At 52.3% G+C, this 23,207-nt stretch overlaps 1 protein-coding gene across 8 annotated transcripts in view; it reads left to right on the top strand.

The window, feature by feature from the left end:
* Positions 1-21,344, top strand: part of TANGO2 (transport and golgi organization 2 homolog) — a 36,370-nt gene extending 15,026 nt beyond the window's left edge. For 6 of the 8 annotated variants that reach the window (XM_042910298.1, XM_042910296.1, XM_042910295.1 and 3 more), the window contains 8 exons: positions 5,731-5,819; positions 9,576-9,695; positions 10,238-10,352; positions 13,863-13,933; positions 16,606-16,647; positions 16,990-17,143; positions 18,613-18,717; positions 20,268-21,344. In XM_042910298.1, coding sequence (XP_042766232.1) covers positions 5,731-5,819; positions 9,576-9,695; positions 10,238-10,352; positions 13,863-13,933; positions 16,606-16,647; positions 16,990-17,143; positions 18,613-18,717; positions 20,268-20,388 — 817 coding nt within the window. In that variant the 3' untranslated portion in view covers positions 20,389-21,344. The remainder of the gene's footprint in view (positions 1-5,730; positions 5,820-9,575; positions 9,696-10,237; positions 10,353-13,862; positions 13,934-16,605; positions 16,648-16,989; positions 17,144-18,612; positions 18,718-20,267) is intronic. The other 2 variants (XM_042910301.1, XM_042910297.1) reach the window with 2 other exon arrangements.
* Positions 21,345-23,207: the final 1,863 nt, after the last annotated feature.

Below are 23,207 nucleotides of genomic sequence, written 5' to 3'. Positions count from 1 at the left end.
GCAGAATTGCTGGATCATATGGCAAGTCTGTATTTGACTTTCTGAAGAACTGCCCAATTGATTACCTCAAGTATCTTTGATGGCCATGCAATAGGCTTCCCAAGCCATGTCAGCCCGTGTCCTGTTTGGTGGCAGAGTTATGTCTTCACAGTGTGTCATCATTGAGTGCTGTCCAGACCAAGTCCTTTTGCGCCAAGCCAGACAAGCCAGGTGCTAGTGCCACCATCCACTTGGACTCTACTGCCCATAAAGCTGGTACACAGGGCTGGGACCCATTGAAGACCCTGTGCTCCATGCGCTCTCTTGGGCGCCCTCAATATCATCACGTGTTCAGTAGCCTCTTGACCCTCAGTGTAATGGGAAGTACCTGTTTTTATTTGTGGGTTACGCTCATCCCTGAAGTCAGTGTTGCTCCAAGGTCAGATGATTGTAGAGGGGACTTTTTTAAAAAAATATTTATTTATTTATTTTGAGAGAAAGTGTGCATGAGCGGGGGAGGGGCAGAGAGGGGGGAGAGAGAAGCAGGATCCATGCTGTCAGTGCAGAGCCCAGCATGGGGCTCGATCTTATGAACTGGGAGATCATGACCTGAGCTGAAATCAGATGTTCAACTGACTGAGCCACTCAGGTGCCCCAAAGGGGACTTTCATAGCTGGAATGGTGGCCATCATTGCCATATAAAGTTGACCTTTAAACAACATGGATTTGAACTGTGTAAGTCTACTTACATGCAGATTTTTTAAAGTACAGTACTGTAAATGTATTTTCTGTTCCTTATAAATATTTTTAAGATTCTTAATTGAAAAAAAAATTTTTTAATGTTTATTTATTTTTGAGAGAGACAGAGCATGAGTGGGGGAGGGGCAGAGAGAGAGAGGGAGACACAGAATCCGAAACAGGCTCCAGGCTCTGAGCTGTCAGCACAGAGCCTGACGCGGAGCTTGAACTCACAAACTGCGAGATCATGACCTGAGCTAAAGTCGGATACTTAACCTACTGAGCCACCCAGGTGCCCTTAAGATTTTAATTTTTTTTTTTTTTAAAGTAATCTCTATACCCAATGTGGGACTCGAACTTATTGCCCCTAGATCAAGAGTCGTGTGCTCCTTTATTTTCGGTAGCTTACTTTATACTAAGAATATGGTATGTAATACACATAGCATATAAAATATGTGTGAATCAACTGTTTACATAATTGGTGAGGTTTGTGGTGAACAGTAGGCCAGTAGTAGTCAAGTTTTGGTGGAGTCGAAAGTTATATGTGGATTTTTGACTGTGCAGGGAGGGAAGTTGATGCCTCTAACCCCTGTATTCAGCGGTCAACTGCATATGTAAATATTAACTTAAACGTTTCCTCTCTGCCCTACAGAAAAGACTGAAACATCCTCACTTTTGATGCTGTGGGCAGTGTCATCCATGGCTCTGCCGTTGCCAGATGCTGATCTCATGGGAATGTGTTTTTTGGCTTCCCAGAAGTCAGTCTCTGGAAGACGAGCCTGTCCCTGTCATGCCCTCCTAGGACTGACCCAGCGATGTTGCCACTTTGCTGGCCTGTTGTGAAAGATGTGGCTCCTGAAGCATCTCTTCTTCTCTTGGGCCTCATTCAAGCATCATATCCTCTGTTTTCCCACAAGAGAAAGTGTGGCCCATTGCACAGCATGTATCTTGTGATCTGTCTGCCCAGATGTAGCAGTTATAGTCTGTTGCTGAGTGGCACTCAGGGGGCCCAGGAAGGGAGGGGGGAGCCAGCGCAGCACGTGCTCAGGGAGTGAATGTGAGCATGGCACCTTCTGCAGAACATCTCCAGGCCTGATACTGGGCTGGGCCCTGGTGTCATGGATCCCACGGGTCTACACCTCCCATCCGCCATGTCACTGCATCTCGCTGTTGGGGATGCCCATCCCTCCAGAGGTGGCAGCCATCCCCATGTCACATTCCACTGGTCCCTCCCCTCCAGGCACTTCCCTGGCATGACCCTCCAAGAGCCCTTGGGCCTTCCTGTCTGTCTTCTTGGTGCTGAGCTGGCCCTGGAAAGGTGGGCTCCTTGAGTGTCACTCTCTCCTGGGGTCACCCCTGACATGGTGCATCATGACCCCTGCCCAGGGGTGTGATTCCCCTGGGTGGTCCCAGCCTCTGCCTTCCATGCCTGTTGTTACCTGCCACTTAGAACCTCCATTTTTTGGTGACAGTTACCCAGTGTGAGGACTGTCTGAGTGCCTGTTGGTTCTGCTTGTTTTTAATTTTAGTACCAATATCTGCAGCACTCCAGCAGGGAGCATAACAGATAAGAAATTATGTTAGCAGCCTATAAGATGCTGACTTAGAAGTTTTGTGTGGGCTGCAGCCTTGCCCCAGGGTCCCAAGTGACCTTACTCCATAGAGGCAGCTGTATTCCCATGGGATTCCAGTTATTTCCCTGATTGTAAAGGGGTATATCCTCTTTCAAAAAAAAGTCATACCCTACAAGCTATACAAAGTAAAATGGGAGCTCCCATAACCCTTGTGGCAGGCTGATGGCCACCAAGATTTCTGCCCCTGCGTACATACCTGTGTCATCTGTTCTCGTAGTTGTGTGTGGGACCATGGGGCTAAATGTGAAGGGATTTTGCCAATGTAATACAAGTCCCTAATCAGTTGACTTGGAGTTCATCAAACGAGAGCGATCCTGGATGGGTCTGACCCAGTCAGGAGAGCCCCCAAGTGGGACCAGGCCCCTCCTGAAGAGGTTAGCTGCCATGCTTGGAGGGGCCCACAGCCGGGAACCGGGGGTGGCCTCCAGGAGTTGAGTGTGACCCCAGCCAAGGATGGGAATTCTGCAGTAACCTCAGGAACGTAAGGAGGATGCCAAGTCTCAGTGAGACCCTGCCAGTCGGCACCTCGAGTGCCACCTCAGGGGGCCCTGAGCAGAGTACCCAGCACAGCCTGGCCTGCACTCCTGACTGCAGACTAAGATAAGAAGTAGGTGTTGCTCTAAGCCGCAATGTTTGGCAATTTGTTAGGCCACATAGAAAACCAGTACACTCCTGATCAGGTAACACCGTCCTGGCTATCACCTAACCACCATCTTTATCAAAATGTTTGTTTAGACTCCAGAGCTAATTCCCTTTATTGGCTCCAGACTGTAGGGGCTGCTGGGTGAGCTGTCACATCCTTCTGGGGGCTTCCATGTCACTGCTGGTGACATCACTAGGCCATGGGCCCATGCAACTGCTACCTGACACTAAACTGTCCCCAAATGGTGCACAGACTCACCCCCCGCCACCAGATGGTGCATAGGCCCACCCCAGATGGTATACTGACTCAGCTTCTAGAGGTGCACAACTCATCCCCCAGATGGTACACACCCCTCCCCCAGATGGTGCACTGACTCACCCCCCAGATGGTGTGTAGACTCTACCATCCCAGATGGTGCACAGACACCCCCCCTTCAAGATGGTGAGCCGACTCCATCATCCCAGATGGTGCACACTAACCGCAGATGATACACAGACTCATCCCCCCAGATGGTGTGTAGACTCACTCCCCCAGATAGTGCGCAGACTTACCCCCTCAGGTGGGACACAGACCCACCTCCCAGATGGGGCACAGACCCACACCCAGGTGATGCACAGACACCCTCAGTAGCAGGGTGAGGAGTGCCCGTTGGTGATGAATAATTAGCAGTTTCAGTTATTAGAACAAAACAAAGCCATGGGTGACTTGCTGTCCTCAGAGCCCCTGACTGTGGTTGGCCTATGCCCTGCCCCTGGGTGCTATGGCACAGATAGACTTTTATTGGTATTGAAGTACCCAGAAGTGGTGAGTGAGGGAATACTTTCTCTTACTTGGAGCCTTGATGTGGGTACTCATCACACCCACATGTTTCCGAATTAGGTATTTAATGAAATCCCCAGCAAACCACTAGAAATTCAGCTAAATAGCGACTCTTGCGACAAAAATAACCCAGCAGTTAATATTTCTAGTTAATAACAAATGCATGTCACTGCTCCATGTTTAAAAATAGGAATTGAGAATCATAGGACAGAAGGTTCTGCTCAGTCAGCTTTTTTTTTTTTTTTCCCCTCAATTTTTCCTTTTCTGGAGACTTATGTAAGAATCAGAACCAGAAGCCAACATCACCAGTCTTAATTCAGGTGCTGCCTTCCTGGTCTCCCAGCCTCCTGGCCTCTGCAGCCCCCTCTCCCCACAGGTATCGGGATGAGTGAGCAGAGGAGGGGTGCTGGGTGTCTGAAGGAGAACACTGTTTCCTGACCACAAGAAACAACCTCCACCCACAGGGGTTGGTGGGATGCCCGGCCCACAGAAGCAACCTGTGGGAGCAGTGCCAGCCAGGTTGGATCTGAAATTCAGTCGCAGAAGAAAGGGACAGAGTAGATGTGGCAGGAGGCAGGGGTCTGGGCCCAGCTGGCTTCTCCCTAAGGCTGACTGCCTCAGCCAGGGGCTGGGGTCTGGCACGTGGAGCTACAGAAGATTGTTCTATGGGTGGCTGGGGTTCGTATCAGGGACAGTGACCTCCCCCCCGCAGGGGCCTATCCCTGAGACCTGGACCACTGTGTCGGGATAGAGAGCTATCGCAGGCCAGACAGGTGTCTTTAAGGTGGTGAGACTCCCAGGGCAGACCCAGAGGGTTTGATGGCCATCCATAGTCCTTGGCCATGTTGGTGCTTGTGGAGGTGCAGAGTTGGGTGCTCACCCTCTGTGCACAGGATGAAGGCACATCTGTGGTCCTGGGCTGTGGTGCCAGTGCCAGTTTCACTTTCAGTTTTATGAACTTCTTTGTTAACTCACATTTCACCACAAGCAAATGTTCATAAAAATATAAGATTAAAATCAAAAATTATTTTTGGAAACTTTTTAGGATCTGACCACATATTAACCCCAGCATGGCCACAGGCTGCCAAGCCATAGCTCCTGGCTCCACGTCCTCTGTGCACCTGCCCAAGGTGTTCAGGACCCTTTGGCAGTCACTTCCTAGACCCAGAGGTCTCATGGATGTAGCAGGGGTGGACCCCTTCCATTCAGTCACTGTCTATGGCCTTATTATATTTTAAATGGCAAAGCTGACTAGAAACTTTTGAAACTAGAACTAGAACTCTTTTGAAAACACGGACATCTTTTCTACTTGCCCACAAAATACTTGTTTGATTCATAATGCAAAAATCTAGAGAAACGCGGAAATCCTTACGTTATGCGCTTCCTTTCCCCAAACACCCCAGAACACAGGACAGCAGCTTCCAGAGTTCCTGCGCTTGGCTGCCGGCTACACGCGTCCCCAGGGCCCTTCTGAGAGGCATGCTTACACTTCCAGGAAGTTCACGGGCTCACTGGGGGTGGCCTCAGGGGAAGGAACACATGGACAGAGGGGGAGTACCTCTGCCACCTGAGCACCTGGGACATGCTTGGTGCCAGCTGCTCAGAGCCCTCCCCCGAGTAAGCCCTGATCTTGTGGCCCTTTTTGGGTGGGTAGGAATATGCAGGGTGGGATGGGATACGTACCTTCACCCAGCATCTGCTTGTTTCTTTGGCAGGGCCCTGGGGCACAGTCTTGGCCAGAGGCTCCCTAGGAAACAGCCCTATCTGGTGCCATCACTGACCTTTGTCTCCTGAGGGTTCCTGTCCTCACTAGGACTTGCCTATGTTGCTACTGAGGCGAATTCTTTGGTAACAGGAGAAATAAAACATGGCTTTTCTGTTTTCCCCTGAGACCCTTAGTCATCCTTTCTCTTTCAGGCTCATCTTGGCGGCCAACAGGGATGAATTTTACCACAGACCATCCAAGTTAGCAGACTTCTGGGGGAACAACAATGAGGTTCTCAGTGGTGAGTTTTTCCTCCCAGGGGGGTGGCCACAACATGGCAGAAAGTAGGCGCCCCCAAGTGGTTTTATCTGTTCCTGGTGCTGCTTCTGAGTATAAATGTGGAATGAGTAAGTGGACACTCATGGGGCAAGCTCCCAGTTTGGGGTCTGAGGCCAGCATCGGGGCAAGCAGCCCCAGAACTGTTTACCCAGCACTGTCCACATGGTTTCATGTGTTGTGGATTCCCACAAAAGTAGCTGGAAGGATCAGTTGGTTTTATTTGGATTCATCTTTTCACTGTGGGCATATGGTTGGGTGTGTATGAAATGCAGGTTCACACTCGATCACTCTATGAAGCATCATAGTTGTGTGTGTGTGCTTGGATGACTGCACTTATGCCTCCATGTTTTTGTTTTTTGTTTTTTGTTTTTTAAATTTTTTAATGTTTTTTCATTTTTGAGAGAGAAAGAGAGAGTGTGTGTATGCACGCGGGATAGGGGCAGAGATTGAGGGAGACACAGAATTTGAAGCAGGCTCCAGGCTCCGAGCTGTCAGCACAGAGCCTGATATGAGGCTCAAACTCACGAACCATGAGATCATGACCTGAGCCGAGGTAGGACGCTTAACTGACTGAGCCACCCAGGTGCCCCACACCTGCACTCATTTCTGTTTACACACCAGCACCCCTTGCTCCAGAACTGGCCTGAATTTGGGGAGTAGAGGCTTGGTTGGGGCATATTCAGATGGGAACTGCCTGAGGAGTTGTCATGGAGGTAACAGTCATGTCTCCTGCCAGTCCAGGTGGCAGCCTCCCTGAGTCCCTTAGAGTGCAGTTCCTGCCCATGGGGCAGGCAGGGGTCTACTTAGAAAGATGTGGACAGGTGTTGGCCAGGCCAGGGGTCCATCTGTCTGTAAGCCAGGCATCAGGGAAGCACAAGAGAGCCTGGCACAGCTGACAGGGATGCTCAGGTGCCCAGTGGGCTGAGTGGGTGGCCTCAGAGGCCTGGGGAGGCTGTGTGTGCCCTGCTTTGCCTGCGGTAGCTAAAAGCTCGACTGGGAGCACTTGGGTTGGCTCAGTTGGTTAAGCATCCGACTCTTTGGCTCAGGTCATGATCTCACAGTTCATGAATTTGAGCCCTACAATGGGCTCATGGCTGACAACCCAAAGCCTGCTTAGGATTCTCTGTCTCCTTCTCTCTCTCAAAATAAGTAAATAAACAAAACAAAACAAAACAAAAACTTTAAAAGTTTTAAAAACCTTAAAAAATTTTTTAAAAGCTTGACTGTGGAACTTCTATGGAAGGCCTCCTGTGTAGACTGGTCAGGTGGTTGTGTGAGGAAAACCCTGCCCAGGCTGGATCGTCCTGGTGCCATGTGGGAGGACAGGAGTGGGGAGACTAAGGAAGGGCAGTGTTGTGGACAGGAAGTCTGGCAGGTGGTGGGGAAAGTTGTTGTGAGTCTGTGAAGGAGGCTCCACTCACTGAGTGCAAGAGGGAGAAGAGGCTGGGGCTCTGGACTGTGTATTGGCCTCATCAGAAGCTGCACAGGAGACATGTGAACTGAGGGGTGGGCTGGGACTGGCAAGGAGACCCCTGTATGTAAGCTCTAGGCACCGCAGGACAGTAATCTGTGTGAAGGGGGTGGCTTGTGTGTGGGGTCCTCAGCTGGGCCAACCACGGCTCTCCCAGAAGTGAAGGGGCAGGCCTGAGGGGCTATGTGATGAGGTTCTGAGGGGAACCTACGGGCCTGGCCAGTACCATGCTGGCCATTCTTGGGCTAGGATGGAATGGGAGGGGGTCATGGGGATGGGGCAGTCTGTGCATGTCGCTGTTGCAGGGCATGATTGGGAGGCTGTAGTGGGGGGGGGGACGAGGGGGATGAGGCCCTGATGGCACTTTTTTTTAATGCTTATTTATTTATCTTGAGAGAGAGAAAGAGCACATGCACGTGCGTATGGAAGGGGCAGAGAGAAAGGGAGAAAGAGAGTCCCAACCAGGCTCCAGGCTCAACATGGAACCCAACACGGGGCTCTATCTCACTACCCTGAGATCATGACCTGATCCGAAATCGAGATTCAGACGCTTAACCAACTGAGCCACTCAGGTGCCCCATCTTACATTTTCGTACATGGTGTGAGGTAGGGTTTGAGGTTCCTATCTCCTACTACATCTCCCCAGTTCTTCTAGTCTTATTTATTGAATAGATACTCTTTCCCCTGTTGCATTCCTAGGGCAACTTGGTTGAACACATGTGTGTGGGTCTATTCTAGACTCTCTCATGTCCCATTGATCTGTTCCTCTGTCTTGATGCCAACGCCACACTGTCTTGATTACTGCAGGTTTTTAAGCAAGTTTTGAAATTAGGCAGGATTAAGTCCTCCGGCTTTGTTCTATCTCAGAACTTCTTTATCCATCCTGACTTCTTTGTGTATGCACATAAATTTTAGAGTCAGTGTAGTAATTTCTATAAAACATAAAGCTTGCTGGAATTTGAATTTCAGTTCTGTTCACTCTTTTAGTCATTTGGAGAGAACTGTCATCTTACCAATATTGAGTCTTTGGTTGAAGAACAGGACATATTTTTCTCTCTTAATTAGAGCTGCTTGACTTCTCTCAGCGCTGCTCTGTGGTTTTTAGTCTTTAGGTGTTACACATTTTTCTTTAAATGTTTTCCTACTTTTTGGTTTGGTTTGGTTTAGTGCTATTGTAAATGGTATTATTAAATTTTCATTTTCTGATTTTGCTACTGTTTACTTACTAGTTCTCGTAGATTTTTAAAAATTAATTTATTATTATTTTTTTTTAATCTCTACACCCAAAGTAGAGCTTGAATTCAGGACCCTGAGATCAAGAGTCATAAGCTCTTCCAACTGAGCCAGCCAGGCGCCCCCTAGATATATCTATATCTATATCTATATCTATATCTATATCTATATCTATATCTATATACCTATATATCTATATATCTATATATCTATATATCTCTATCTCTATTTCTATCACCTATATCTGTACATCTATATCTATATCTATCTATGTAAATATAAATTTTTTTTTGGTTGAGGGGGTAGATTCCTTTTGGATTTTCTTTATATGTTATCCTGCTGTCTATAAACAGACAGTTTTACTTCTTCCTTTCTGATCTTTATATTTCTTATTTCTTTTATTGTTATAACTTATTATTATAAAAATGACATTTTAATGACTTAGTTGCTTTTACCCCAATCTTCAACTAAAATGATCCTCTAGTCTAGTAAGATGCTTTCCTGTGGCTTTAAGGGCCTCACTGACCCTGTGGCGAGGCCCCTTGGAGTACTAGCCATGGCCTGGGCCTGTGGGGTGGGGATGAAGCTCACAGGTGGGCCTGGATATACCCCGGACTCCTAGTGAAGTACCCACCCTAAGGACCTGTGTGTCCTACTGGGAGAGGACAGCCAGTGGCCCTGCACCTGATCCAGGGTGTGGGATTGGGGCATGGTGCCGTTTCTAGGACAGAGCTGACACCGTGCTCCCAGCCCAATGCCGGTCCAGGCACCAGCATGCATTCTGCATGTGCCAGGTTTTACTGCAAGCTTTCAGGGACTCCTGTGGGTATCAGATGTCATCCTAGGGGGCAGGGTCTCTCTCATGTGCCCTGTGGGCTTTGGGGCTGTCTTGCAATGAGGAGTTCAAGCCCCTGTCCCATAGCTAGGACTGCTGGACTGATTATGTGTCTCCCTAGGACATAGGGACAGGGCCGTGGTAAGTGCTACTGGTGGTGACACCGTCATCTGTCACAGGACTTGACATGGAGGAAGGCAAGGAAGGAGGCACGTGGCTGGGCATTAGCACACGGGGGAAGCTGGCCGCGCTCACCAACTACCTGCAACCACGGCAGGACCGGGATGCCCGGGGCCGAGGTACCATGGGGCAGTGGTGGAGCGGGCAGGGCAGGGGGTGGGCTTTCCTTGGGCACATGTAGACACAGGAGGTGGAAGAAGGGGAAGAGGGGTGTTTCTGGTCCTGAGGCCCACTGGCTGCCATTACTGTGGGAACCACCTGCTGCCCGGCCCACGCAGCACCCACCTGCACAGATAGGGTTTGCCCCTCTCAGGGAACACTCTCCACATTTGTGTCCCAACCAAAGTGTCACTTCTGACTGTCGTCATTGTTCCCCACCTGTCAAATGTTTGCAGAGCAATACCCCCTTGGAAGACATACATTGTTCCCACGGAAGATTTTTTTCCCTCATGCTGTACTTCATTAGGGGGTATAATTGAAGAAAAAAAAAATTAAAACCCAACAAAAACAGAGTTCTTGATGCAGACCTCCTTAGCTGCTAGGTCAACGAGACATGGCTGGCATGGTGGTGTTTAGCTCGGACCAGCCCCATGTCAGTCTCCCCATGAAGAGGGACTCAGCCCTGCTGCCTTGGCCACGTGTGTCTGTCCCCTACCCACAGGTGAACTTGTGACCCACTTTCTGACTACAGACATGGACAGCTTGTCCTACTTGAAGAAGGTCTCTGCGGAGGGCCACCTGTACAACGGCTTTAACCTCATAGCAGCTGACCTGAGGTGGGTCTGCTGGGAGGGGGATGGCAACCCACTGGGTGCTGCCACAGAGCTGGGTCATGGGCTTAACAGGAAGTGGGGTTCCCACCCTGCCACTAAGCTTGGGGTACTGTGGTGGCCTCCCCAGGGACATTGCTCCTGTTGGACATGGTGAGGGTCCCGAGGACCAACCGACTATCATGGGGACTCAACGAACAGAGCTCGGGCTTTCTGTGGTGCCGTGAGGGCCACCAGCTCCTGCACGACAGCTGTAGCATGACTCCAGTGGGCATCTCCAGGCATGAGGTCTCCCCATGTCTGTGGCGAAGGAGTCCCCTGTTTTGGCGCTGCCCCTCACATGCCCTGCTCTCTGGTGGCAGAAGCGTCCCAGGCTAGAGAAGGAAGGTCCAAGCACCGCTGACTGGTGTGGAGCCCGGCACCACGGTGTGGTCGGGTGCTGCTGAGCACTGGAGCCTCACGGCGGCTTCTCCAGGGAGGCGTGTCTGAGCCTGCAGCACAGCTCATTTCAGGTTCTGCAAGGCACTCAATGGATAGCTCCCTCGGCCTGTCTGGAGTTGTCAAGGGGCAACAAAGCTGTCCCAGCTGCCCACGGGCCCTGTCACCGGAGGACATGGACACTCGCCTGTACAGGCGTTTGGGGCAAGTCTTTCCCTACTTGGAGTCAGACAAGTAGGCAAGGAGCAGAGGCAGGTGGAAGGGTCCCCAAGGAAGCACGGGCCTGGAGCCTCAGGGGTGCCTGTGCTGGCTGAGAGTTAGGAGTCTGGCTGCTGGAACCCAGCAGAGGGCCTGGGCCATGTGGGAAAGTGGCATTTGGGGATGTTGCCAGGTCCACGTGAGGCACACAGAGGTGCAGCAGCCAGCAGTTACCTGCCTGGCTGTTTGGGGGATGTGCTGAGCCCTTCATGTGCAACACTTGGCACGTCCTCACAGCCACCACCCTGTGTACACCTGATGTGGCTGAGCTCCGACAGGCAGCTGACATGGCTAAGACCCCTGCTGGAGTGACATAGGGCTGGGGTCTTGTGGTGCTTCTCTGGGCACCTGGCTGGGGGGTCCAGGTGCCTCTGGAGACAGTAGTCACATCCCATCAGGTGGGCACCAGGTTGGGAAGAAGCACTGCACGCACGGCCGTGGTGCCACTGGACACCAGCCGGTAGCATCTGTGTTTCTGGGCCGCCAGTGGCTGTAGCCTGGCTTCTCAGAGTGTGTTTATCTCTGTGACTCCCATGCCTGGACCCTGGCCACAACCCTGTATTAGCTCAGACACCAGCTACCCTGCTCTGGACCTCCACAGGGCTGCCCGTAGCCCAGGGCCTATTGGTCAGCAGCATTTGCTGAGTGTCAGTTGAGAAGCGGGCACTGCCTGTGGTCTACTTCCCACTGCGGACACTGAGCTTTGTGGTGAAGTAATTGTTGGTGTTTGGTGCAGGTTAGCAGGAGTCATGCGGGACCCATGTCCCTGGCGGGGGGGATCCCAGAGCCCGTGCCTAGGGCTGGCGGTCAGATGGCAGGCAGAAGCAGGGGGATGGCTGGGGTTGCATGTTAGGTGCCAGTCTCCCGCCTGGCCCTGTCTACAAGCGTGCAGACAAATGTGCAGACAGAAGAGTAGACGCTATTGACAGTCTTGGTGTATAAGGCAGATCACGTCAGGTGGGGGAGTGGTAATGTCACAGCCACGAAGGATGGCCAATGTGGAGAGGCCCTGGCTGGGTGTTCCCACCTCTGATGCCCCAGGGCCCATGTGCATTTCTCTGAGTAGGCCTTGCAGAGCTGCTGGAGGATTCAGGCATTTGTGGGAACAGCCCGACAAGGTGGGTAGGGTGTCCTGTGCTCCCTTCCACAGGACTTGTGCTTCAGAGATGTGGCCCAGGAACTGTAGGCGTTTTGTGTATTTTGCCCTTCGGTGAAGTGGGCATCCATCTCTCACATTCTCCCTCCCTGCTGCCCTCTCCTTGTGTGCCCCTGCTGCCAATGCCCCAGAGGTCAGTGGAGGTCGTCAGTTTCCATCAGGGTAGGTGGTCAGTGCCCCATGGTTTGCCAATGACCAGATGCCTGTCCTGAGCCTGTTTCCTTCTACAAGGAGCCCTAGGCCCACTGTGCCTTAATTGTCCACTGCATGTGGACACACACCTGCCGCGTGGATAGTCGCATTGATGTGGAGGCTGAAGTGTCCATGGGAGGAGGTGGGTGCTGGCACAGACACTTGTTCCCTTGCCCTCCATGCTCCCCCTGTACAGGGACCACTTTGCCTATCTGTCGTTCTGTGTACATCTGATCCAGTCTGGGAGACCAGTAACCCAGCAGGACTTGGTGCTCAGCAGCCATGTCAAGTGGCTGGGTGATGAGGGCCCTGTGCTCTGAGTGGATGCATGCATGGGCAGGTGGCTCCTATAGGTAGGACTTGGGCCCATCAGTGCCTGAACAGCTCTCCTGGCTCCTGGGGCCACAGGGTTGGACCATATCTCCCTAGACACAGCCCTCAAGGACGGGTGGCAGCCAGGGGAACCCAGCGGGTTATTCCCGAGGGCCAGGTGTGCAGGGCAGAGGCCAGAGGGAGTCAGTGGTAACCAAGCAGCCCTGGCAATAGGTGCCGGGAAGAAGTCAGGGCCGAGAAGAAAAGAATCCCATCATCATCATAGCTGGTCCCTAACTAGGCATGGGGAGAATTGGTGTCCAATCCATGGGTCTTCATGCTTTCTAGGTTTTTGCCTACAAACAAAATTCCTGAAGTCATTAGCCAGATAGCTTAAGAAATGAGCCAGCAGCTGTGGGGAGGAAGAAGATGAGCAGAATGTGAAGCCATGTGGGGCCAGAGTGGGCATTGCCGGTGGAACTCCCCGGTAGCCCCACCTGGTCTTTGCGATTGTTCATCTTGAAGGCTCAGGTCCCATGTGTGGTGGTCTCCGTGCCTCCAGGAGGGCGGCTCACAGGCCAGGAAGAGTCCTTCTCCAGTTTGCAGAGAAGGCAATTCTAAGTCTTAGTAGGAAGATTTGCTATGGTATTTAGTAGGAGTGGGAACATTTTCAGCTCTGAGCATTTTGAACTATTTTTAAATGTACATGCAGTGCATGAAAGTAGGCAAATGTGATCTTTGATGCTTTGTTCTGAAGCCTCTGTTACCCTGGGGCATCCCTCTCTGTCTGGAGGTATCCAGAGATGAGCTGTGTGGGTGGTGACCGGTGTTTATGGGTACAGAGCAGTTATCGACACATGAGCCTGCAAGTACCCATGCCACGGGAGCATTCAATGAGGCAGGAGGGTCTTTTAGATGCTGTCCCTCCCAGGCTGCTCCCAAGCCATTGGTCCCTGCAGTGGGCTGGGAGTCAGGAGCCAGGAGACTCAAAGCGCCTACCTGAGAGGCCCCTGAGAGGCTGGAGCCCTGACTAGCTCCTGCCCTGGCTATGGCGAGCCATTGTCCCTGTGCTGGGAAAGGGTCCGTGGGGATTGCCAGGCAGTAAGAGATCAGAACCCCCCATGGCTCCCTTCTGACCCTCTCTCTCCTCCTGTCTACAGCACAGAGAAGGGAGATGTCGTTTGCTACTATGGAAACCGGGGGGAGCCTGAGCCTGTCGTCCTGGCACCAGGTAAGCCTCCTCTGGTGGATGGTGACAAAGTGGGGGCTGCTTCTATAGGGACACCTGTATACTTTTCAGAGTCTGGGTCCCTGCCACATTTCTCTCCTGGGACTATGCTCTTCTGCTGTTTGTGTATCTTACGGCCCCAGAGTCCACATGTCAGGCTGCCTACAGCCAAGGCCACCTGCCCACAGCTTAAGCCTTCCCTAGCACTGAGCTCTTAACTGCCAGAGAGAATCAAAAACTAAGAGGCAAAAAAGGACACAGGCCCCTCTTACCTTTCTTACACAGGCCCCTCTTACAATTCTATGCATTGGCTCAGAGGCCTTTGTGGAAGCATCTGGAAAACACCCCTGTGATGCCCTCCCTCAGTTTATCAGTACTTGAGATTCTGTGACTGGAGATGCTTGTTTTCTGCTCAAGAAAGGAAGGATGGGATAGAGGGAGGGAGGGAAATCATTTCAAATACATCATGTTGTTTCCTTGAGCTTGACCTTGCCTGATCCGTGTCACTTTTTTTGAATAGCAGCTTTGTTGGGGCGCCTGGGTAGCTCAGTCCATTGGGCATCCGACTTCAGCTCAGGTCATGATCTCATGTTCCATGAGTTCGAGCTCCGCGTCAGGCACTGTGCTGACAGCTCAGAGCCTGGAGCCTGCTTCAGATTCTGTGTCTCCTTCTCTCTCTGCCCCTCCCCCGCTCACACCCTGTTCCCCCGCCCTCAAAACATAAATAAACATCAAAAAAAATGTAAATAGAAGCTTTGTTGAGATATAATTCATGTATCATATAATTTACTCATTTTAACTGTACCATTCAGTAGGTTTGAGTCTATTCTCAAAGGTGTGCAATTATCACACCTGCTGTTGAACTGCTATTGAATTCTGTCACATTTTCATCACCCTAAAGGGAAACCCCCATCCCCATTAGCATTTACCCCCCACTCTTCCTACCCCTCAGTCCTAGGGAGACGCAGAATCCAAAGCGGCTCCAGGCTCTGAGCTGTCAGCACAGAGCCCAATGCGGGGCTCGAACTCACTAACTGTGAGATCATGACCTGAGCTGATGTCGGATGCTCAACCGACTGAGCCACCCAGGCACCCCTCTTTCTTTCTTTCTTTTTTTTTTAAGTTTATTTATATTTTGAGAGAGAGAGAGAGACAGAGAATCCCAAGTAGGCTCCACACTGTCAGTGTTGAGCCTCATGTGGGGCCCAGACTCACAGACTGCGAGATCATGACCTGGGCCAAAGTCGGGTGTTTAACCAACTAAGCCACCCAGGCGTCCCCCACTAAGCTACTTTCTGTCTCTGTAGATCTGCTTGTTTTAGGTATTTCATATAAATGCAATCATACAATATGTGGCCTTTTGTGACTGGCTTCTTTCATACCATCATGTTTTCAATGTCCATCCATGTTGTAGCATGAATTAAGGCTTCATTCCTTTTTACAGCTGAATACTAATTCCGTTGCCCAGATATTCTATATGTTGTTTCTCCATTCATCTGGTTGATGGACACTCAGGTTGCTTTCACCTTTTGGCTCTTGTGGGTAATGCTGCCGTGAACACTTGTTACAAGTTTTTGTGGGGACCCGTGTTTTCACCTTTCTTGTTTTTATACCTAGGAATGGAATTTCTGGGTGGTAAGGCCTCTGTGTAGCCTCTTTTGGGAGCTGCCAAACTGTTTTCCAAAGTAGCTGCACCATTTATGTTCTCCCTAGCAGCATGTGAGTTTCCGATTTTTCCACATCCTCACCAACAGTTATTATTGTCTTTTTTTTTTAATGTTTATTTTTGAGAGAAAGAGCATGAGTGGGGGAGGTACAGAGGGAGAGGGAGACAGAGGATCTGAAGCAGGCTCCACGCTGACAGCAGAGAGCCTGATGTGGGGCTTGAGCTCATGAACTGTGAGATCACTACCTGAGCCGAAGTCAGATGCTCAACTGACTGAGCCACCCAGGTGCCCTGTCTGTCTTTTTGATTATAGCCACCCTAGTGGATATGAAGTATCTTATGGTGGTTTCAATTTGTGTTTCTCTGATGGCAAATGATACTGAGCCTCTTTTCGTGTACTTATAATTCATTTACCTGTCTTCTTTAGTCCTTTGCCCATTTTTTAAAATTGGGTTCTTTGTATTTTTATTATTGAGTTGTTCTTTTTTTTATTTTTAATTTTTTTCGCATTAAAAAAAAACTTGTTGCTCTTGATGGATAAAGCACAATGATAACCCAGCCTGGTGGCCCAGCAGAGCCAGGGCTGTCTTCCTTGGAGGTGGCTATGGCCACCTCAGACTTAGTTGAGATCCTCACCTGAAAGCTTGTGGCTCCCTGTCCTCAGTGCATCTTTCAGGGTGCATGACTCCGAGTTCACCTGCCACTGCTGCCTGCGGCTCCAGGGGCCTCTTCACTTCAAGGCCGTGCCTCTCCTTTTTTTGACATGAGAAACCCTTTTCTTTCTTGTCACACATTCTTTTAACCCACTGAGAACTTGTTCGGAGAAAGTAGCGCTGAGACTCTATGGCTCCCCCTTCAGGGTCCTGGCCAGTATAGAGTAGAGGTGGGCCCTGCCCACTCTCACTGAGTGAGGCTCTTGTGATGTTGGCAGGCTCCCTAACCACTGACATATCCAGCATATACCCCTCTGGCCTCAGGTTGCTGATTCTCCCACCCTTGACCTTCTCAGGTGGATCCATACCTTGCAGCTTTTTCCAGCTTAGAGATGGCGGTGAGATGGGGAGATGGTTCCTTCTTGAGTATCCCCTTGCCTGTGCCCAGTCGGAATTTAGGTTGTCTATTCCCTATTATTCTGCCTATCAAGGCCCCTTGACACCTGTGCCTCAAGGTCTCCTGTGAATGCCCTGCTATGTTGAGTTCTCCACTCCTTGCCACACAGACGGGTCAGAAATACACATAGAGAAGGTGCTAGAGTATGGGGTGGCCTGGCCTCAGTACCCCCGGACCATACTCTTGGCCCCTTGCCCAGGGTGGGTAGGTGGGTGGGTGGGAGTTTACCCTGAATTCAGACAGTGAGGTCTCTGCACCGGCTGGAGTATCCCCCTTTCTGCAGGGACCTATGGACTAAGCAATGCACTGCTGGAGACACCCTGGAGGAAGCTGTGCTTTGGAAAGCAGCTCTTCCTGGAGGCCGTGGAGCGGAGCCAGGAGCTGCCCAAGGATGCCCTCATCGCCCAGCTCCTGCACGTGCTCAACAATGATGAGGCGTGAGTGGGCAGGTCCAGCTGGGGCAATCAGAGCATCCCTCTTCTGCCCTAGCCCTGGACATAGAGTCAGGCAGACTCTCCTGTCCTGGGAGGCTCATGGAAGGGACTGGGACACGTTCCTCACCCTGGGGTAGCCTGTACGGACACACTGTTTTTTGCTCTTCTCCTACCTGCTCCCCTCCTGGGCCAGTGCACTTGGAAGCTCAGTGCTCTCAGAGGCTTGATGCAGGCCTTTGTGGGACAGAGAGTAGCTGGAGGTTCTCCGCGTCCGCACACAGCTACTGGGAGATTGTAGAAAGCTCCCCGGTAGTTCAGAAACCACAGAAACAAGCAGACGACCTAGGGGTATGTCATCAGGTTAACTGTCCTTTCAACATGCTGTCCTATCAGTGCTGTGGCACAGACATGCCTGTCCCAGGAATTGCCTGGGGGAAAGTTGCCCCTGACCTGACTTCCTTTAGGCACTTCAGTGGCCTCTGCACAGGGCACCTGCCCTAGGGACACCACCCCCTGGTGTGTCTTGGCCATCAGCTGGGGGTCAAAGGTGCTGGCAAGCTACCTTCCTTCCATTCAGTAATGTGGCCCATACTCAGGCCAGGCCACTATCCTGCCCAGATGCCCCTGTAGCCCCTCAGAGGAGCCTCCACGGGCTGCCTCCCACTGTTCTCTCCTGGGACCCTCCTGGCCCCTTGCTTACTCTCCCTCTCTTCTCCAAACCACAAACCACGGCTCCTTCTGCTTCAGCACAGCCGCCCCTCAGGAAAGTCCTACTTGGGCTGGCCCAGCATCCTATGCTCAGCTGCAAGTCCACGTGGCCCTTGGTCACTGTCTGCCATCCCCTCTGGCCTGAAATGGGGTCCTGGCTGCCTAGATTGACAGCTGTGGTCCCAGCACCAGCTTCAGTGGCTGGTAAGCCACAGGGCTTGAATGGGCTCCTGTCACATGGAGGGATGCCCGTGGGGTACCTCTTGGAGTAGGCAGGGAGTGTGTGGGGCCAGTGACTCCCTCAGCCAGGCCCCCACCCCTAGCACCCCAACCACTCAAACCTCACCAAGACAGGAAGGTGAGTTTGCTCCGGGAGATGGCTTCTGTCCTTCCTGTGGGTGGCCCTGTACAGCTCTGACTAGATGGACCCCTGACATTTGCAGATTCATCAGAGCCTTCCCCAGTGCTCAGCTCACAGGTGCTCATGTCCCTGGGTCCCAGGGAAGGCTCCTGGTGGTTCTGGAAGGGGGACTGTCCCGGCAATCACTATCTGGCAGCCGGGGCTCAGTGATGGAGTCCTGAATAAAAAATTGGACTGAGATTTGAGGCCTTCATCACGAAAGTGCACAGAACAGTCCTCATGGATTCCCCAACCACTTCGTGAAGCTGGTGGGCTCCTTAGACACCGCAGGCTTTGAGGACATCAGGAGGGGCTGCAGGTTGGGTGGGTGGAGGCAATGGTGACCCCTCCTCTTTCCTTCCAGGCAGCTGCCAGACCCAGCTATTGAGGACCAGGGCAGGGAGTATGTGCAGCCCTTTCTGAGCAAGTACGCAGCTGTGTGTGTGCGCTGCCCAGGCTATGGCACCAGGTACGAGGGGCTGCTAGGTGTGTTCAGTCCTGTCCCATGAGGAACCCGGCCTTCCCTCAACTCTATGGATCCCAGAGCCTCTGCCCTGTCTAAAAGCAGGTGCTATTTCAGCTTGGGGGGTTGTGGGGCCAGCAGATACCACATTAGTTAATGTTAGCATGAAATGCCTGCTGGCTCCCATGGGTGCTGCAAGAATGGTTCCTGGGCTGTTTCCTGCTCCCTACACAGCCATAGGGGAGCTGGGATGGCTACGGGCACCCTTGGGTTGGCAAATCCCTGTGGGCGCAGAGGTCCCACTGCCCGGCACTTCCCCTCGCTCGCCCTATGTCCTTGAGCCTGTCACATTCCCTGTGTGACCAGGGCAGGGATTATTAGGTTATCTCAGCCTGGGGACATCACCTAACGGAAGGGCAACTACTAGTCTCAGCTGCAAGGAGAGAATGCCTGGGAGGGAGGAGCTGTTGGCATCAGTGTCTCCTGTGCCAGCAAGTTCCTTCCCTGTCTCTCTCCCTCCTGGGCAGAGGAAGATTGGCTCCGTGTGTGTCAGGGAGGCCCAGTCCGCCCATGTGGTTCTGCCCAGGGTAGCCCATATGCTATACTTGGACCTGCCTGGGAAGTACAGAAGAGGGTAGGCTTCTGGACCAGCCAGGATGCTCCAGGAGTGCGCATCTGACCCACCTGGCCTATAGGCCGACTGTAGCCGTGTGCACAGCCACATCTGCCTGGACTTAGCTTACACCAGGCCCCGTGGGTACCAGCCTCCTTCCAGGCTGGAAGCTTGCTGTGACTATGATGGATAGGCCAAGCTCTTAGGGGCCCACAGCCGTAAGGACTCAGGGATGGGGTGCTTGGGTGGTGGCAAGTGCTGAGTGATGCCAGGGTGATGTCACATGTACTCTGAGTGCATGGTGATGTTGCAAGTATGCTTGGTGTTCGGGTTCAGGTCAGCCCAAGTCTTCCATCCTCCAGGAAATGACAACTTCAAGCCCTCTAGCTGGGGGATAGGATGGTAGGCAGGGTCAGGGTGGTGTCAATGCCCAGCACTGATGCTCCAGCACCTGAGTGTTATAGACTTGAATGGTGGTCTTTCCATTGGGCAGGGTTTTCCCTTAGCAAGTGGCAGGGCATCAGTTTTTTTCAAGCTTGTCCTCTGTCATAGACTTATTTTCTTATTTTCCTGCTCACGTGTACTCATGTGCATGAGGCAGAGTGCCAGGTCTGCTCCCTGGCTGAGTGTGTGGCTGCTGGGTCCAGCTGCAGCTGGACCAGTCTTCAGCATGTGTGTGCCCACCCTGGGTGTTGGCCTGTGCTCAGCTGCTCAAGGACCTGGTGCCTGCCCTCTGTCAGGGGGAGACAGGAGCTGACTAAGTGAGGTATGGCCTTGGGGAGGGCTGGCAGGAGGAGAGAAGGTGCACTGAGCATTTGGGATGGGTAGTGGGGAAGGAGGACAGGAGAGAGTTCCCGGTGACCGAGGCCTCATTTGGGGCTCTGACAGGCAGGCAGGAGGCTGAGGGCAGAGGGCTAAACGTGGGCCCCTTGCTCTCTTTCAGAACCAACACAGTCATCCTCGTGGACGCGGATGGGCATGTGACCTTCACAGAACGTAGCATGCTGGACAAGGACCCCTCCTGCTGGGAGACCAGCACCCACGAGTTCAAGCTGCAGAGCTAACCCTTCCCCCTGGATGTGGCCACTGGGCTCCAGGAAGGCCCTGCCTCGAGGGCTAGTATGGATAGGAACTATCACATGTACTGCCTGTGACTTGGCCAGCATCCCCCAGGACCAGGGTCCTCTGGTGTTTGTGTGACCTGTCTGTGTTGTCATGTCCAGCTCAGGGTCCACCCTCATGCCAGTGGGAGTGACAGAGTCACATGGCCAGGTCTGAGGGGGGCTCAGGTGTGCTATGCATGTGTGAAGGCACCTGGGCCTACCCCCTGCCCAAGCACAGAGGCACATACTCAAGGCACATGTTTCCACGCATACCTGCAGGTGCATGGTCACACACACACACACACACACACACACACACACACACACACATGCACATATGAGCAACAGAGAGGTACACACACACACTCCCAGGCATACCCACACATGCGTGCCACACAGGCAGAGGTGTGCCTCTCACATCCACATGTGCTTCTGGCTAGTGGGTCTTTGCTTTGACCAAAACAACAGGAGTAGACTGTTATTTAAGAGTGGCTCCTCCTCTCCTGGCTGTAGTCCACTTCTGGACAACCAGACTTGCTCTTAGAGAGGAGAGGCCCCATTTGGAATGAGAAATGAGAACAACTCCAGAAGAACCTGCTTTCATAACAGAAGCACCGCCTGGTTGGTTGTCCTTTGTGCTCTGGGGGATCTCCTATGTGCATGGGGTGGTCCTGTGGGGGAGGGGAGCGGTCTTGCATGCACCAGGGGTCCTGTGTATGCTGAAACACCTTGCCACGCTCTCAGGCACCTACTTGCCTGCCCACTGGGATCATGGGTCCTGAGCAGGCCCATCTCAGCGATGGGACACAGCCAACCCTTGCTATTTCCCTTCTCCTTGGGGAGTCGGACTTCATAGGAATCTGTCCTTGAACGTGAGACCTTGATAATAAAACTCTGAGGTGTGGTGAGTCCATGCATTTCAGATCCTTGTGTGATGGGGGGACAGCTGTGCAGGGGATCAGTGGGGTTGCTCTCCTGGCCTGCAGGAGCTGCCAAGACATTTTCTTCAGAAGGAGCCTCTTCCCACTTTCTTCTTTTGCTCATGGGTTCCTGAGCACCATGATGGAAACCTGAGGGTCCGTTGACCTATCCATCCATCTGTCCTTGGGCAGAGGCTGGGGTCTGAGAGAGCTTGTGTGTATGGGACACGGTAGGTACCAGATACAGGGCCTCCTGAGCTGGACTGAGGAACCAGGGACTCATCTGGGTGAAGAGGAACCTCCTGAGAGTGTAGTGTGATCAAGCCTGCACTTGGGGTGGACTGTGGAGGCCAGGGGATGGTAGGAAGGAGTGGGTTTCAGGGCAAGAGGACAAGTGGAGTGTCTCTTAACCCCAGGATCCTGGTTTTGGACAAGCACTTGGGAATTCTTGTCCCTAGCCCCAGCTGAGTATCAAGGAGTCCCACGTGTGTCCAGTGCTGAGACCCAGGCTTCCATTGCCTTTGCAGCTGACCCCCAACTTGGCCTTTTCAGAGCCAATGAGAGCTTGGGGTAGGGTGTGGACCTGCACTGGGTCCTACTTGCGTCCTCAACCCTTCCCTCTTACCACCTCAAGCACCCCTCAGGGGCCCAATGTCCTCCTTGGCTCATTTTGAACTCAGGAAAAGTGTCTGAGCACGGTCAAGTTTGAATGGGATCCCCAGCAGCAGCATAGCCCATGCCTGCAGGCCCAGGGGTAAACTGGCCCCAAGTCCCACGTTTGCTGGTTGAGCCTACTGAGCCAGGCTCCTAGCCTGGGTACTGCTGATGCCCTTCGTCTGCCTCAGTGGGCCATGCCACATCATGGACCAGTGCTCCACACCAGCACTCACCCTGGCCAGGCGTGTCGGCCCTCATGGGGCACCACTGGGCTGGTGCAAAGCCATCTGAAGACTTTCCTAGTTGTTTGCCTCTACCCAAGGACAGGGCCTTCATGGAATACTCCTGCCCTCAGCCTGTCCTGAGCTCCCCAAGGTCCTGAGCCCTCTGAAGATAGGGCAGCCCAAGATGTAGTTCTATCATTATGGGTTGAGTTGTGTGCCCCCTGAAAGATCTGTTGGTGTCCTAGTGCCCGTGCCTCAGAATGTGACCTTAATTAGGGTCTTTACAGAAGTAATCAAGATAAAATGAAGTCATTAGGGTGGGCCCTAATCCATTGTGACTGATGTCCGTATCAAAAAGGGAAAATTTGGACACAGGGACAGACATGCATGCAGGCAGAATGGCCTATAAAGACGAGCTATGCTGCATCATGCTAAGAAACTACCAGAAGCTGAGAGAGACCTGGAACAGATCCTTCCCTGGTGCCTTCCAAGGGAGCGTGGCCCTGCTGACACCTTAATCTCAGACTTCTGGCCTCCAGAACTGTGAGACAATAAATTTCTGTGGTTTAAGCCACTCATTTGTGGTACTTTGTTATGGCACTCTAGCAAACTAATACAATTGTGACCTTCGCTCTACAGATGAGGAAATTGAAGCTTGGGGAGATACCATAATAGTGTGTCAGTCCCCTGGCAGGTGGGAAGGCAGAGTCATGAGGCCAGGAGGGAGCAGGATGAGGACAAGGTACATCCTGGGGTGTCTTCCCTTGGGCCATGGCCCTCCCATGTTGGTCTCATCTGCTGCCCTGTACCACCCCCATCACCTCACTTACCTTGCCCTTGCCCCTGCCCCCACCCTTGGCCATGCTTTCTGCACAGCTCCTGCCCCGGGGCTTTTGCACTTGCTGTCCCTTCTGGTTGAAGAACTCTTCTCCCCCTATATCCAAATCACACTCTCCCTCACATCCTGCAACTCTTTGGT

Source organism: Panthera leo, chromosome D3, assembly GCF_018350215.1.
Source record: "Panthera leo isolate Ple1 chromosome D3, P.leo_Ple1_pat1.1, whole genome shotgun sequence".
Taxonomy (NCBI): Eukaryota; Metazoa; Chordata; class Mammalia; order Carnivora; family Felidae; genus Panthera; species Panthera leo.
The sequence above is the reverse complement of the archived record's forward strand: the minus strand, read 5'-3'. Positions and strand labels throughout refer to the sequence as shown.